Below are 16,186 nucleotides of genomic sequence, written 5' to 3'. Positions count from 1 at the left end.
GGCCTGCCCTGACTTCCCACCCGTCCGAGAAAGTGGGCGCCGCACCCCACCAGGTGGCAGCTCTGGAAGCGCGGGTGCTTTTGAGGGTTGCCTGTGCGGGGACTGCTGGCGCCCTCTGGGACGCCGCTTCCGCCCAGGCCGAAGCAGCACCCTTCTCGCGCCCTCGGGGGCTATGACTCAGGTGAAAGGAGTCCATCTGCCCAGCCCTTGGTCTCATGCAGCCGTTCAGCATCCCGGTTCAAATTACACTCCAGGGTGGCCGCCGGCGCCAGGGCAGGTAAGTCACCACCAGCATCTCTCAGCCCACACTGGGAATCTAGCCGAACAGCAGCTGGAGGAAGAGGCCATAAGGAGCGTTTGGGAGTTGAGTCTGGTTACATCCTCTGAGGGTGCCCACTTGCGGTGACTCCCAGGGAACCCGGGAGGCTTCCCCAGCAGGCTGACTTCTGGGGGCTGCATCCTTTCTCCCTGGCTTCCTCCTCTAGGCTGCACATTCTTGGAGGTCAGTGCCCTTTTAAACTCACCTCTGGCTCCCCAGCACTAGAACATGGCCCAGTACATAGTCGGTGCTCAATAAATATATTTTGGTTAAGTGAAGAATGAAGACATTACTACCAGCATTTGGTCCCATTGTTGAAGCATGCTGGGGCCTTGGAGTCACAGGCCTGGGTTCAAACCCATCAGCTTCACCACTTAATCAGCTGGATGATTGTAGACAAGTCACTTAATTTCTCTCTGCCTCATTCCCCCATTGATGAAATGGGGATAGTAATAGTCACTACATGCCTTAACATACTCTCTATACAATGCCATCATACTATTAGCCATTGCATTTCAAGATTTTTTATTGATGTTTGGAGGGAGAGAAAGGGAGAAGAAGAGAAACATTGATGTGAGAACAGAACATGGATCAGCTGCCTCCCGCACCCCTCCCCCACCGGGGATCAAGTTGGAAACCCAGGCTTGTGTTCTGACCAGAAATTGAACCCAAAATCTTTCAGTGCACCTGACAACACCCAACCAACTGAGCCACACCAGCCAGGGCACTTCTTAAGGGGAAGTGAGATAGTTATGCTATCCTGAGGTCCTTTTTACTCCCCAGGGGGATGCAAAGCAGAGGGGCTGCACGTCTTAAGCTGCACTCCCTTTGCCTGTCCCCGGGTATGGGGCTAGGGGGCAGTCAGAAGTGGGCGCCAAAGTCGGGAGAAGAATAATGCCTGAAGGTGTTTGAGGAATGGGATATTAAAACCTTGCCAGCTTACTCCTGGGAGGGGTACATTTCACAGCCAAGTTCACTCACTCTATCCAAAAACCTGGATGATTTGTTAGTGGTTAAGTGGAGCTGGGAGCTGAGGAAGTAGAAACAGTAAAGATCATGATGGTCATCACATCAACCACTTCCATCATCCTTTAACAACACTCAAGGGGCCCTGGCCGGTTTGGCTCAGTGGTTGGAGCATCAGGCCTGTGGACCAGAGAGTTCGGGGTTCGGTTCCCGCTAGGGGCACGTACCAAAAAAACAACAATCAAGTGGATTTGAGGGAGACAATGCAGGAGAGTGAGATATAGGGGTTTGGATGGATGTAGGAGGTGGAGGAGGAAGGAACAGACAGACCAAAGAGGAAAGAAATAGAGGCGAAAACACTTCTCTCTTAGAAATGAATTAATGCTTTTGTGAAAAGACAATTAAAGTGAATCACTGTTTGGCAGAAGATCAGATGACAAACTTGCAGTGGAACAAGTTTTAATGCCCTGTTCTTAACTTAATTAACCAGATAGAAGAGCAGTTGTGTTCTCCCCAAAGCAATCTAGTATCCCACCTTCATCTTTTAAATGCACAATTGAATTATCGCTCTCTCCTCTTGCCAAACTCCATGAACCAGGATGATTTAACCTCATTTGCTGTTACAAAAGAAGTTGTTAAATAATTTTATAATTAAAAAATAGAAGGGTAAAAACAATTACCCAGATCTCTTCTGCAACACAAACAAATTACAGGAAAACATTAACTTAACATACACAATGCTAAGAAATTACATACACATGTAAAACTAGTGTCAGATGAATTATCAGCTTTGATAAACCACAGCTTCCTGCTAAGGAACATTTTTTGTGCAAGTGACAGTGTTGGAGGGAGAGGCTACTGGTATCTGCAGGGATCGTATCCAGATGAGCATGTTCAAGGCCTTTGAAATTGAGTTTGCCTCAGGCTAAGCCAAAAGGTACTTGTAGCAATGTGTAGTTCCAGGGAGTGTGCAGGTCAGTTCTGTCTGCAGGGGAGACAACAAAAAAGGAGTGGGCACCGCCTTGACTGAATAAAACATCTCCACGTAACACATTGTTTACAAGTAGTGATGTATTGCTGGCAAAAATAAAAAATAAAAATGCTGTTTACTCATTTCTGGCTAGACAGCAAAATTAGGTAATTTTAAATTTTTTTTATTTTTTATCCTCACCCGAGGACATTTTTCTATTTTTTCTTCAGATAGAGTGGGAGGGAGAGAGAGGAAGAGAGAGAGAGAGAGAGAAACGTCGACGTGAAAGGGACACATCGAGTCACTGCCACCTGCACGACCAACAAGGGCCGGGGACAAACTGCAACCGAGGTACGTGCCCTTAGCGGGAACTGAACCCAGGTCTCTCTGGACTGCAGGACGACGCTCTAACCGCTGAGCCAAACCGGCCAGGGCAAATTAGGTCATTTTAAAAAAATAATTTACTTCATTGTTTTTTGTTTGTTTTTTTTTAATTAAAACTTTTTTTTTGTAATTGTTTTTAGAGAGAGAGGAAGGGAGAGGGACAGAGAGATAGAAACATTGATGAGAGAGAACATCAATTGGCTACCTCCTGCACGACCCCCACTGGGGATTAGGCCCACAACCTGGGCATGTACCCTGACCAGGAATCAAACTGGTGACCTCTTGGTGCATGGGTAGATAGATGCTCAACCACTGAGCCACACTGGCCAGGCAAAATTAGGTCATTCTTAAGTGCTTTGAGGTCCTTGGATGAAAGGTGCTTGTAAATGCCACAAAGTTAATTACAGGGCTGTTTATGGTCTTGGAAAACTTATTCAACAATAAAGAAATGATTGAGGAAATCCTCACATATCCAATTGTTGGAATATTATTATGTAGCCAACAGAAGGGTTACAAAGCATTGCTAATGACATGGGAAAGTGCTTATCATGTTAAGTGAAAAAGACAGGATTTAAAAAAAACCATATTCAGTGTGATTTCATTTTATTTAGAATAATATAGAGGAGAGGAATAACCCACTAAACTAACAATTATTATTTCTAAGTAGTAAAATTGTAGGTGATTTTTCTTCTCTATTTTCCAAATTTCATAAAATAAACACATAAAAAGTACCTTACTTTCACAGAGTCTTTGACATTTGTTGAGGCTTTCTTTATGGCTCAGTTGGTGGTTAGGTCTCATAAATGTTTCACATACATTTGAGAAGAATATATATTCCATAGGGGATGGTGTTCTGTATTATCATTGAGATATAGCTTATTAATTGCTTTGCTCTAATCTATTTCCTTATTGATTTGTCTGATTAACTTGTAAATTACTGAGGGAGTATGTAAAAATGTCTCATAATCTGATAGTGGATTTTGTCTATTTCCCCCTGTAGTTCTGTCAATAAGACAATACTATTAGGTACATATAAATCAGTATTGTTAGATTTTCCAAGTGTATTGAACCTTTAATCAATGTTATTACCTTCTTTACATTTATTTATTTATTTATTTACTTATTTATTTATTTATTTATTTTTAATCCTCATCTGAGGATATTTTCCCATTTATTATTAGATAGAATGGGAGGGAGGGAGGGAGAGAGAGAAACATTGATGTGAGAGAGATCAACTGGTTGCCTTCCGTACCCCCCTACCAGGGCCAGGGACAAACCTCAACTAAAGTACATGCCCTTGACTGGAATTGAACCTGAGACTCATTGGTCCGAGGGCCAATGCTCTAACTGCTGAGCCAAACCAGCCAGGGCTACCTTCTTTACTTTTTAAAAAAGATTTTTGTCCCATTAAGTTGAATTTATTAAGCAATTATTCTTTCATTTTACATTTATCTTCAGATAGAGCAGGAGGGAGAGAGGGAGAAAGAGAGAGAGAAACATCAATGTGAGAGAGATACATTGAGTGGTTTCCATGCACACGACCCCAACCGGGCTGGGGACAAACTGCTACTGAGATATGTGCCCTTAGTGGGAACCGACCCCGGGCCTCTCTGGTTCATGGGGTGGCGCGCTAACTGCTGAGCCAAACTGGCCAGGGCTGCCCTTCTTTACTTTTTTTTTTTTTTTTTTTTTTTTTATCCTCACCCGAGGATATTTTTCCATTTTTTGTACAGATAGAGAGGGAGGGAGAGAGAGAGAGAAACATCGAAGTGAAGGGACACATCGAGTGGCTGCCACCCGCACGACCAACCAGGGCCAGGGACAAACTGCAACCGAAGTACGTGCCCTTAGCGGGAACCGAACCCGGGTCTCTCCAGACCGCAGGCCGACGCTCTAACCGCTGAGCCAAACCGGCCAGGGCTGCCCTTCTTTACTTTTAATAAACCCTTTTAATCTTAAGTTTCATATCAACTTGCTTTTTGTTAGACTTTGCCTGACATATTTCAACTTTTCTATGTGTTTTAGATGTATCTTTTGTAAAAACATATATATTTAAATCTAGTCTGATAATCTTTGTCTTTTAGTTGGATTATTTATCCATTTAGATTTATTGTAATTACTGGTGTACTTGGATTTATTTGATCATGTTTTTGTGCTCTCTCTTTTTTTTTTTTTAATCCTCACCCGAGGACATTTTTCCATTTTTTGTCCAGGTAGAGTGAGGAAGAGAGAGAGAGAGAGAGAGAGAAACATCGACGTGAAAGGGACACATCGAGTGGCTGCCACCCGCACGACTGACCAGAGCCGGGGACAAACTGCAACCGAGGTACGCGCCCTTAGCAGGAACCGAACCCGGGTCTCTCAGGACCGCAGGCCGATGCTCTAACCACTGGGCCAAACCGGCCAGGGCTGTGCTCTCTTTTTGTCTTGTCTTTTCCATGAGTTTTCTTCCTCTTTTTTTTTTTTTTTTTGATTGATGCTCCCCCTTCCATACTTTCTTCCTCTACTAGCTTTTAGTTAAATCATTTATTTATACTCTCTATTTGATACTCCAGATATTTTAGCATACAGACTTGAACTTATCAAAGAGAAATCAATGTCTTTATCTTTCCTTAGAAGACTATCAGGCTTTAGAACACATTAACACTGTCACTACCTTTATTTTTTTAAGAAATATTTTTTCTTTATTGACTTTAGAGAAAGAAAGGGAGAGGAAGAGAGAGATCGAAACATGGATGAGAGAGAACTTTGCTTGGCTGCCTCCTGCATGCCCCCCACTGGGGATCGGGCCCACAACCTGGGCATGTGCTGTGACTGGGAATCAAACTGGCCACCTCTTGGTGCATGGGTCGACGCTCAAACACTGAGCCACACCGCCTTGCTGTCACCACCTTTAAATTATATGCTCTTGTCATGTATTTATATTTTCTTTTAACTCCATAATGATGATGATGATCATTCTATTTAAAAATTTTAAAAATAAATTTAAATATTTAATTAAATTTAGTTATTATTCTATAAAGTAAATACCTTCACTTACCTATTTACCTCTTAATTGTTCTTCACTTCTGTTTAAATATCAGCTCTTCCATCTGAATTGTTTTCCCTCTGCCTCAGGCAAATACCTGACATGTTCCTTAGTGAGGATCTATTGATGGCAAACAGTTTTGTGTGTGTCTGAAATGTCTTTATTTCATACTTATTCTTGAGAAATTTCTGCTAGGTATAGAATTCTGTAGTTACCTTCTCTCAGCATTATGGACAATATTCCTGTCTTCTGGCTTTCATTCTTGTTATAGAGAAGTAAGTTTTCACCTGTATCTCATTTTTTTAGTGAATCTGTATTTTCCTCTGGCTGCTTTTAAGCTTTTGTCTGGTCTTGGTGTCTGTGCAATATTTCTGTGATGTGTGTAGGTGTGAATTTCTTTTTAGTTTATCTCACTAAGCTTCTGGAATTTGTGGACTGTGCTCTTCATCAGTTCTGGAATTTTATTATCTTGTTAAAATATTGTTTCTGACTTATTTCTCTTCTCTTTTTCCTGCAGTTCTGAAAAGGCCTTACATTAGACATTTGCTATTTGTTTTCTTGTTTCTTAACCTTTCTTCAAAAAATCTCTCTGTATTATACTCTGGTTTGTAGCTCTATCTCTCTGTTTATTTATTATCTTTTCAGATGTATCTAATCTACTGTTAAATCTTTCCATTGAGTTTTTATTTCAATTATTTCATTTCTAGATATTCTATTTGATTCTTTTAAATATTGGATTGGTCATATTTTAGAGTCTTTTGCTCTTTCTCATATTTCTCATCCTTTCTTTATTTCTTCAAACATATTACAGATATTTTTGTTGTTGTTATTAATTCTCACCTGAGGATATTTCCCCATTGATTTCTTTTTTTTTTTTTTTGAGAGTGGGAAGAAGCGAGAGAGAGAGAGAGAAAAAATGTTGATGTGAGAGAGACACATCAATTGATTGCCTCCACACAACCCCGACGGGGACCAGGCATTGAATCTGCAACCCAGGTACGTGCCCTTGACCAGATCAAACCCGAGACTCTGGTCTTCAGGCCGATGCTCCAATTGCTGAGCTAAACCAGTCAGGGCTATAAATAGTTTTTTTTTTTTTGTTTTAATGTTTTTATTGATTTTTTTAGAGAGGGAGGAAGGGAGAAAGAGAGAGAAACATCAATGTGAGGGAGAAACATCAGCTGCCTCCTGCATGCCCCTCATTGGGAATCGAGCTGGAAACCCAGGCATGTGCCCTGACCGGGAATGGAACCAGGACCTCTCAGTCTATGGGACAATGTTCAATCCACTGGGACACACTGGCCGGGCTAGATACATTTTTTTTTTTTTTTGTCCTCACCTGAGGACAGTTTTGCATTTATCTTCAGACAGAGCAGGAGGGAGAGAGGGGGGAAGAGAGAGAGAGAAACATCGATATGAGAGAGACACATCAACTGGTTGCCACCCACATGACCCCAACTGGGGCTGGGGACAAACTACAACCGAGGTACATGCCCCTAGTGGGAACCGAACTCGGGACTCTCTGGTCTGCGGGCCGACACTCTAACTGCTGAGCCAAACCGGCCAGGGCAGGATACCCAAATATCTGAAATTTTTAGTGGATCTGATTCTCTTGCCAACTTTTTCTCACTCAAAGTCCTTGTGTGTTTTGTGACTTTTAAATGACAGCAATACTCCTGGAAACTTTACAGGATCCCTTTGAGGTGAGCTCCTCTAGGAAAACATGTATTTGCTTCTGCCCTCTGTCAGAGGGACAACTATGTGTGACATTAAATGCAACTGTTAGTTTAAGGGTTTTCAGTTTCCCAAGTAGTGTGAATTTAGTCTAAAACGCTCATGAGGAACAACTAAAAGTTACAGAATCTCAGGGGAGACAGTTATTTTCCCCTTCTAGTTTCAGGGTTTGAGGTGGTTATTTTTAGTTTATTCTTACACTGAGTATCATGTCCTTCGGGGTCCCAGTTCCAGTTGTGTGGTGTATTACATCCTATACCTTGGATAGGCCCTGGGCATTGTTTCCTGTCCAATGCCCCCCCGTTGCCCTCCAACTGTGAAACTGAAGCTCAAGGTCACCAAGTTCTTCGAATGCCCAGGTCAAGGTAAAAGTTTGCATCTGTCCACTTTCCTCTCTAGGTTCCTAGTTTCAAAGAACTTTTGTCCTTTGAGTATGTCCAACTTTATTTATTTATTTATTTATTTATTTATCCTCACCCTAGGACATTTTGTTCAGATAGAGTGGGAGGGGAGGGGAGAGAGAGAGAGAGAGAGAGAGAGAGAGAGAGAGAGAGAGAGATCAACATGAAAGGGACACATCGAGTGATTGCCACCCACACGACCCAACCAGGGCCGGGGACAAACAAACTGCAACCAAGTTACGTGCCCTTAGCGGGAACTGAACCCGGGTCTCTCCAGACTGCAGGCCGATGCTCTAACCGCTGAGCCAAACCGGCCAGGGCCAACTTTATTTTTTTTTTAAAAAAAGCTTTGGCCAAAATATGTAGTTTTTTGCAGTTAGAGTGGGTGTCGAGTCCACCATGCAAATAAAACAGAAGCCTATTACTTTTACAATAATAAAAATGCATCGGTGTATTCATTTTTAGTAATTATTTTATATTATCCTTTTCCTCAAACACGAAGAAACTTCTTCACAAGAGATCTATGAGGTTGCCAGTTTTTCATAAAGCCTTGAAATAAAGTGGACAGAAATATTAAGAGAGAAAATACAGTTTACTATACCACCAGGTCTATCTTTTTCCTAAATTAGACCAGAATCAGGTTATGCTAGTTTTGTATATCATAAAATTATAATGGGTTTGTTAGACCAATGTCTCAGAAATGCCAGAGAGACCTCATAACAAACTTCTTCACACATGGATTCCATGGACATCTTACAATTAAACCTCCAAGATACCTTACGATACAAAACAACTAAAGTCCATTCAGAACACAAGGGAAAATGCAAGGTGTTGGGTACTGGGAATGTACACAACAAACTATCCAAACCTTACTGTATGTGTTTGTTGACACATTATAAAATGTGCGGGCTCAAATTCCATTAAAAAAATTCCCCCTGCCCATTCTCTGAGGGAGGCATGATAGAGGGTGACTAAGTATCAAAGGAGACCAAACATCCCCAGACCAGGTTCTTGATTCCCAAAGCAGGGTTAACTGCAGGGTGCTGCCATCTCCAAGGCCCGTGCCCCCAGAGCCGGCTCCTGAACCATCCTGACGGTCCGAGTTCCCCTCATTCTCTCTAGAGTTTGCAGATGTTGCCAGTAGAAAGCGAGCTACGGAGAAGAAGGGGAAGGATGGGGGATAAAGTGTTAAATATGCTTTGGAAGAAAACAACTAGCAATTCCCTTGATAGGGTTTTTGCTTGGCTTCCTGGAGCCTGAGTCTCTACCATTATAGCTGCATTTGTTTGGCTTAAGATTTTGTTAAAATGGAATTACCTCTGGGACTCAACTGCCTTCTGAGCAGGGACAGCTAATCAGTGACAGTGACCACAGGAAGTGCAGGGACTGAAGCAAATGGGAAAACATACTCCTGTCCACAGGGGCAGCCTCTGCTCAGTTTGGCCAGCTGTTCACAGGCAGGAATGTGGACCTCGTGAAGCTTTTAAAGTCAGAAATCAGCATTTTTATGAGGTTTCTTGATTTTGAAAGTGTTAGTATCTAATCCCACATTTAAAAAATAAAACACAGAGAAAGCCAACCAAAGCACATTTGTGGGCTGGATCCTGCCCATGGGTCACCAGTTTGTAACTTTGTTTTGGCCCTTAGTGTTCACTGGACACCCCGCTGTGAGAGAATTTATGACATCCTTGCTGGGGCGGAGCGGGGAGAGGGAGAGGAGACATGGAGGGGCTCGTGCGCAGGGAGAAGTGAGGTGAAGGGAGACAGGCAGCCGCGAAGCCTCCACTGTTCCGAGTGGACTGGGCACAGGCCAGAGAGCTTTGCGGTAGACGGGCCGCCCTTCCAGCGGCTGGATGTGAAAGATCAAGCCAATTCCTAGTCCAGGATGCTGGCATTCCAAAGGTGAACTTTTGAGTCATTCTTTCCATATGAAATTCATAAGAGAACATAAAAAATATTTTCAGGGGGAATGTGCAGTAACCCTGACAGATAAGCAAGTTCATCACATTTCTGGACATGACACAAACAAAAGGCATGGTGACAGGTGATTCTTCTCTGGCCGTTGGTTAAGCAGGTCTTTAAAGACTTCCACCAGACAACATACCTTTGTTTTGTTTGTTACATTCAAGAAAAAAAAAACAAAAAACTGTAATGCATCGTTTTAGCAAGTTTAGGTAGTCTTTTCACCAAGCTCTGAACATGGGATCTCACTGGGTTGCACTGAACTTGCTCACAAGCCTTAGAGGGGCAGCCAATGGGATCATCCCTCCACCCCACCATGGGTTAGTAAATGTTCCTACTTATTTTTTTAATTTTTATTGATATTTTATAGAGAGAGGGAGGGAGAGAGAGATTGAAATGTCGATGTGAGAGAGAAACATTAATTGACTGCCTCCTGCACGCCCCCTACTGGGGATGGAGCCCACAACCCGGGCATGTGCCCTGACCGGGAATTGAACCAGGACGTCTCAGTCCACGGGACGACGCTCAATCCACCGAACCACACCAGCTGGGCTGTTCCCATTTCTTTATAAACGTATTGAACTATCTCCTCCCTCTCCTCCCCACTGCCCCCAAAGGGCAGCCTTTTCTACCTCAGGGAGGAAGAGCAATACAGACCACACTGATGGAGACCCACCAGATGGGCACAAGAAGCTGCCGTCCAGTGCTGGCGAGGACCGAGCCATGCTGCTAGGGTTCGCAATGATGGGCTTCTCAGTTCTAATGTTCTTCTTGTTTGGAATAACCATCCTAAAGCCTTTCATGCTCAGGTAAGAAACTAGAAAGATAGACCCAGAATTTCCAGTTCAGATCAGACGCAGGCACAGTGGCAGCGAGGGGGGGCTGGCTCCGGTTTCTGCAGCCCTTTGACTGAAGCCGGGAACAGGGAAGACAGAATCCCTTCTTCCTCTCAGTGCTGGGAGCCAGCTGAGAGCTGGAGCAAGAGGTGGTCAGAAAGTGGAAGATACTTCTTTTCTGCTCCCCAACTCCAATCTCAAAAATACTTCCAACAACAAATCCACACATTAATATTCATGTAGGTAATACATCCTTCCTCGAACGTGCAGGTAGCCAAGAGAAGGGTTCATCTAAGCCTTCTACATGAGCACAAGAAATTTTTTAAAAATATGTTTTTACTGCTTTTTTAGAGAGGGAGGAAGGGAAAGAGAGATAGAAACATCAAGTGGATGCCTCCTGCATGCCCCCTCCTGGGGATCGAGCCCCTCATCCCAGGCATGTGCCCTGTCCGGGAATTTAATCGGGACTGCTCAGTCCATGGGAAAATGCTCAATCCACCGAGCCACACCGGCCTGGCAATAAATGTTTTTGAGTCTGCGTTTTTTGAGTTGGATAATGTCTACCTGGCACATAGAAGCTGCTCAGTAAACATTGACCTCAGGGCTGGTGTAGTGAGAAATATGCCAGGAGGGTCACAAATGAGTCGGAACCAGGCAGTTTGCTGCTCTTGTTCCCTGTCTGCATGTCCTCCGTGCCCCCATCATGTGTGGCTGCTGTGATGGTCCTGCGGGACCTCAGAAGAGACAAATGTCTCAGGTTACCCCATGAGCAATATAGAACGATTCTAGAGGGTGAAGATCATCTATTTTATTTTATTTCCAAATGGAAGCACTCAGAGAGAAGAAGCAAACTGCACCGCCATCCACACACGTATCACGGATGATGGGACGGACTGTGCCGTCCTCTGTGGTGTGGACTGTCAAGGTCAGGGCAGGTACCCTTGTCTTCAGGTGTTTGTGAACCTCACCCATTCCGGTCAGAAAGCTCTCCTACATTATAATGAAGAAGCTGTCCAGATAAACTCCAAGGTAATGATCTAATTGAAAAGTTCAAAAGCAACCCCCCCATGCCAGACTGTTCCTAGCACCGTGCAGTACCCTGGGCCATCTTTAGGGATAAATCTGTTTCCTTCCAGTTTTCATAGTGATCAACTCAGGGTCAATGAAACTGAAAGCATTCTTGGAGGAAAAGTGGGGTAAATAGAAAGAGGAGAAATTATTCCAGTTTCACAAATTGGTGTCTGGAATTTATAGGCTGACCCAGTGAACGGAGTCATTTCTAGGCAGTGTTACTTCTGGAGGTCCCGCTCCCCATCATGTCAGAAATGGTAAAAGGTACTCACAGTCCACCTTAAATCAAGCAAGTAATTGACCTTATCAGAGAAATGGAAAGGATTATCATTTTGATTTTAATAAGTTACTCAACTGGTTCATGTAATTTAAAGTGTACGTTTTATAACAATCAAAGTTGAGTTGTATTAGGTTAGTTGTCTTTCATCACTAATTTTCAAAACGTTTTATTGATTTTTTTAGAGAGAGAGAGGAAGGGAGAAAGAGAAACATCCATGTGAGAGAGAAACATTGATCAGCTGCCTCCTGCACGACCCCTACTGGGGACTGAGCCTGAAACCCCGGCATGTACCCTGACCGGGAATGGAACCAGGACCCCTCAGTCCCTGGAAGATGCTCAATCCACTGAGCCACACTGGCTGGATTCAAGCTTTTTTGTAAAGTCAGCAGCTGATAGAGCTCCCTTATCACTGGTTCTGCCTCCCAGGGACCAGGTAGGACCCCTCTGTGTGGGCCTAGGACAGAAGCCTCATATGCTAATCCTTTAGGGAGAGACTTGACTACAGGACATCAAGACAGAGGCAATAGAACGATCAATAGGAGTTGAAAGCATATAGAGAGCACAATAAATATTTGTTGAATGGACCAATGGATTGAGTTCCTGTCCAGGAAGAGACCGAGGACCTGCACGTCAGGATCGTGGTCGTTAGGAAGTTGGTCATTGTCTCTTTTGCAACATCTTTGTTCTAAGAATACATTCCCACATCCCTGCTTTTACCTGCACGAGCTATGTAATAGGTTTCATCACCTCGAGACCGAAACACCCCACTAATGGCTTCATGTTGAAGCTATTTCAGAATGAAAACTGTTAAGTGCTTGATAAGGGGAAGAGTGTCCTCATCTTTCTCCCTCCTCCATATTCCTAGTGCTTTTACACACCTAAGTGCCACCGAGATTGGAATGACTTGCTCCACAGTGCTCTGGACATAAAGGAATTCTTCGATCACAAAAATGGGACCCCCTTTTCGTGCTTCTACCATCCAGACAGCCAATCTGAAGACGTCATTCTCAGAAAAAAGTATGACCAAGTGGTTATCTTCCACTGTTTATTTTGGCCTTCCGTGACGCTGCTCGGCGGTGCCCTGATCGTTGGCATGGTACGGCTCACACAGTACCTGTCCCTGCTGTGCGAGAAGTACGGCGCTGCGCTCAGGGACGCGGCAGGTGGCAGGGGACCTGATATGGAACAGCATCGAAGGAGTAGGGAAATCTGAAGCTGGCGGCCAAATGAAAGTCCTGGCCTGCAGATACCTGCAGTTTCTGCACTTGAGGACTTCATTCTGCCTGCTTGAAAATTAACCATGAATAGGCAGTAAAGTATGATATGGGAAAGAAAACATTTTAAAGTTTTAGTTTTTAGTCTTCACCTGAAAGTATTTTTCCATTGAATTTTAGATAGAATGGAAGGGAAGGAGGGAGCGAGAGAGAGAAAAACACTGACTAGTTGCCTACTAGAAGATCCCAACCAGGGCCAGGGCATTGAACCTGCAACACAGGCATGTGCCCTTGACAGGAATCTAACCCAGGACCCTTAGGTCTGAGGGTCGATGCTCTAATCGCTGAATCAAACCGGCCAGGGTGGAAAGAAAACATTTTATTTATTTATTTATTTATTTATTTATTTAATTTTCTTAAATCGTCACCTGAGGATGTTTTCCCATTTATCTTTAGACAGAGTGGGAGGGCGAGAGAGAGAAAGAGAGAAACATCAACGTGAGAGAGACACATTGACTGGCTCCCTCCCCCCAGACCTTGACCAGGGTCAGGGACCGAACCGCAACCAAGGTACATGCCCTTGACCGAAATCGAATCCATGACTCTTCAGCCATTGGGCCGATGCTCCAACTGCTGAGCCAAACCAGCTGGGGCTGGAAGAAAAAACATTTTAAAAGTCTCGTGTGTATTCTATTTTTCTGTACATACATAACAATCTACCATTTTTCCTACTCCAAATCTCTTTCCACATAAGCCAACAAAGCACTTTTTGTTCCCACGTGGCCAAATAAGCTCAAGGTAGCTGTCCTTGATCCCAGCTCTAGCTAGAACTTGTCCACGTGGAAATCAGTGAGGAGGGTATCTAACCCAGTGAGCACCGGACAGCCAGCTTCGTTCTGTGCAGTCCAGCTTACATTACATTTCTCAAAAAAGTTCTTGGTGAAGAACAGTCTGTTCACTAGGAAGATAGTAATCCGGTAATCACAGAAAGTGGGGACCTGCCATTTCCCTTCACCTTTGGTGAAGCCACTGCCTAGAAAATTCAGTTTAGAGTTATTTGCACTGAACTTTATCATGTATCATAAAATTTGTCTTTTAGCAACAGTTTTTAGTTAATTACGCTTTCCATAAACTCATTTTATTCTTTTTTTAGTTAATCCTTGCCCAAGAATATTTTTTTTCATTGATTTTTTTAGACTGGAAGGGAGGGAGGGAGAGAGAGAAACATCAGTGTGAGAGAGACATATTGATTGGCTTCCTCCCGCATGACCCTGACCAGGGTGGGGGAAAGAATCTGCAACCAAGGTACGTGCCCTTGATTGGGAATTGAACCAGTAACCCTTTGGTCCTCGTGCTGACACTCTGACCGCTGAGCCAAACTGGCCAGGGCTCATTTTATTCCTTGTGCACATTCTGGGGAGAGTGGGAGAGATGGCTAGAATTGTGTTGTGAAGGGGGATGAACCGGACTGGATGGAATCTAACAGTCATCTCAGATAATCCACATCAGAGGACAGCCCCACATGGATACGCAACAATTGTCCATACATTAACTGATGAATCAGCCATGGCTATTAAATAATGAGTCACGAGACTCTCCCTGCAGGTGCTTTCCAAATTAAGCTAAATATATGAGTTGATAACAGAGTTTTTTCTGAAAACCAATGTGCCTTAAAGGATTTTTAACATTGTACTAAAAAAATTTTACTTCATGGACAACAGAAAGAATGAGACTTTTAAAAAAAAATCCTCACCCGAGGAAATTTTTGCATTCAACTTCAGATAGAGTGGGAGGGGGAGAGGAAGAAAGAGAGAGAGAGAGAAACCTTGATGTGAGAGAGACACATTGAGTGGTTGGCACCCACACGACCCCAACCAGGGCCGGGGGACAAACTGCAACCGAGGTACGTGCCCTTAGCGGGAACCGAACCTGGGCCTCTTTGGTCCGTGGGCCAATGCTCTAACCGCTGAGCCAAACTGGCCAGGGCAAGAACGAGACTTTTGAAGCAACTTTTTTTTTTTTTTTGTACAGATAGAGTGGGAGGGAGAGAGAGGAAGGGAGAGAGAGTGAGAAACATCGCCGTGAAGGGACACATCGAGTGGCTGCCACCCGCACGACCAACACGACCAACCAGGGCCGGGGACAAACTGCAACCGAAGTACGTGCCCTTAGCGGGAACCGAACCCGGGTCTCTCCGGACCGCAGGCCGACGCTCTAACCGCTGAGCCAAACTGGCCAGGGCTGAAGCAACTTTTTTATATAGACATAATCAAATGAGAAACTTCGACCCTAAACCAATTTAATGCCTCTTAGAAATTTGTTTTAAGCCATAAGTTACTAAGTAAACTGAATAATCATATTGAGCAATATCGACTTGACGAGTAATGAACAATTTTCGTTTTCTCTTCTTTCCAGTGTGGAATAGTGGAGAGAACGTGTGTCTCAGTGTAGGACTTATTTGAGTTTACAGGCCGTAATTACAACTTTTCAGATGTGTATCCTTGGGCAGTTCAGCAGAGCCTCTCTCTTTCCATTTATAAAATGGGGATCATCTCTTCTCTCATGGGGCCATTTTAGGGAATAAACAAGGTAGAGTATGTGAAACACCTAGCTTAGTTTCTGGTACCTAGCAGAAGTGCTTAAAAAAGTTAGTAGATAATAAAAAAATCTTTTGCTAAGTTTCAATATTCAGTCTGCCTTATGCCTCTCCTGGCTGTATAACCACAGGAAATGGAATTAGTACCTCCAAGAGATATCTGCACCCTCATGTTCACCAAGGCATCATTCGCAATAGCCAAGACATGGAAATAACCTGTGTCCATCGACGGATTAAATCCTGTGATTATAGATATATAATGTGTGTATACATACATGCAATGGAATATTATTCAGCCTTAGAAAGGAAGACCCTGCCCTGGCTCAGCTGTCTGGAGAGCTGTCCTGTACACCACAAGGCTGCCGGTTCTATCTGATTCCCAGTTGGGCATGCCTGGGAGGCAACCTGTTGATGTTTCTCACATT

General features: G+C 43.7%; 1 protein-coding gene across 1 annotated transcript; it reads left to right on the top strand.

The window, feature by feature from the left end:
- Positions 1-215: 215 nt before the first annotated feature.
- KCNMB3 (potassium calcium-activated channel subfamily M regulatory beta subunit 3) lies at positions 216-13,164 on the top strand. Its single transcript, XM_036242493.1, has 4 exons — positions 216-277; positions 10,382-10,573; positions 11,431-11,629; positions 12,817-13,164. The coding sequence occupies exons 1-4, from the start codon at positions 216-218 to the stop codon at positions 13,162-13,164; spliced, it is 801 nt and encodes a 266-aa protein (XP_036098386.1).
- Positions 13,165-16,186: the final 3,022 nt, after the last annotated feature.

This window comes from Molossus molossus, unplaced genomic scaffold (assembly GCF_014108415.1).
Source record: "Molossus molossus isolate mMolMol1 unplaced genomic scaffold, mMolMol1.p scaffold_m16_p_5, whole genome shotgun sequence".
In the NCBI taxonomy this organism is placed as follows: domain Eukaryota; kingdom Metazoa; phylum Chordata; class Mammalia; order Chiroptera; family Molossidae; genus Molossus; species Molossus molossus.
Note: the sequence above shows the minus strand (reverse complement) of the source record. Positions and strands in the feature narration are given on the sequence as shown.

What these genes read in the sequence shown, in the direction of transcription:
- KCNMB3 (XM_036242493.1), top strand. Translation starts at nt 216, where the DNA reads ATGCAGCCGTTCAGCATCCCGGTTCAAATTACACTCCAGGGTGGCCGC. An exon ending in CTAAAGCCTTTCATGCTCAG is followed by an intron (nt 10,574 to 11,430) that starts GTAAGAAACTAG and finishes TCCAAATGGAAG; the next exon opens with CACTCAGAGAGAAGAAGCAA. An exon ending in CTGTCCAGATAAACTCCAAG is followed by an intron (nt 11,630 to 12,816) that starts GTAATGATCTAA and finishes CCATATTCCTAG; the next exon opens with TGCTTTTACACACCTAAGTG.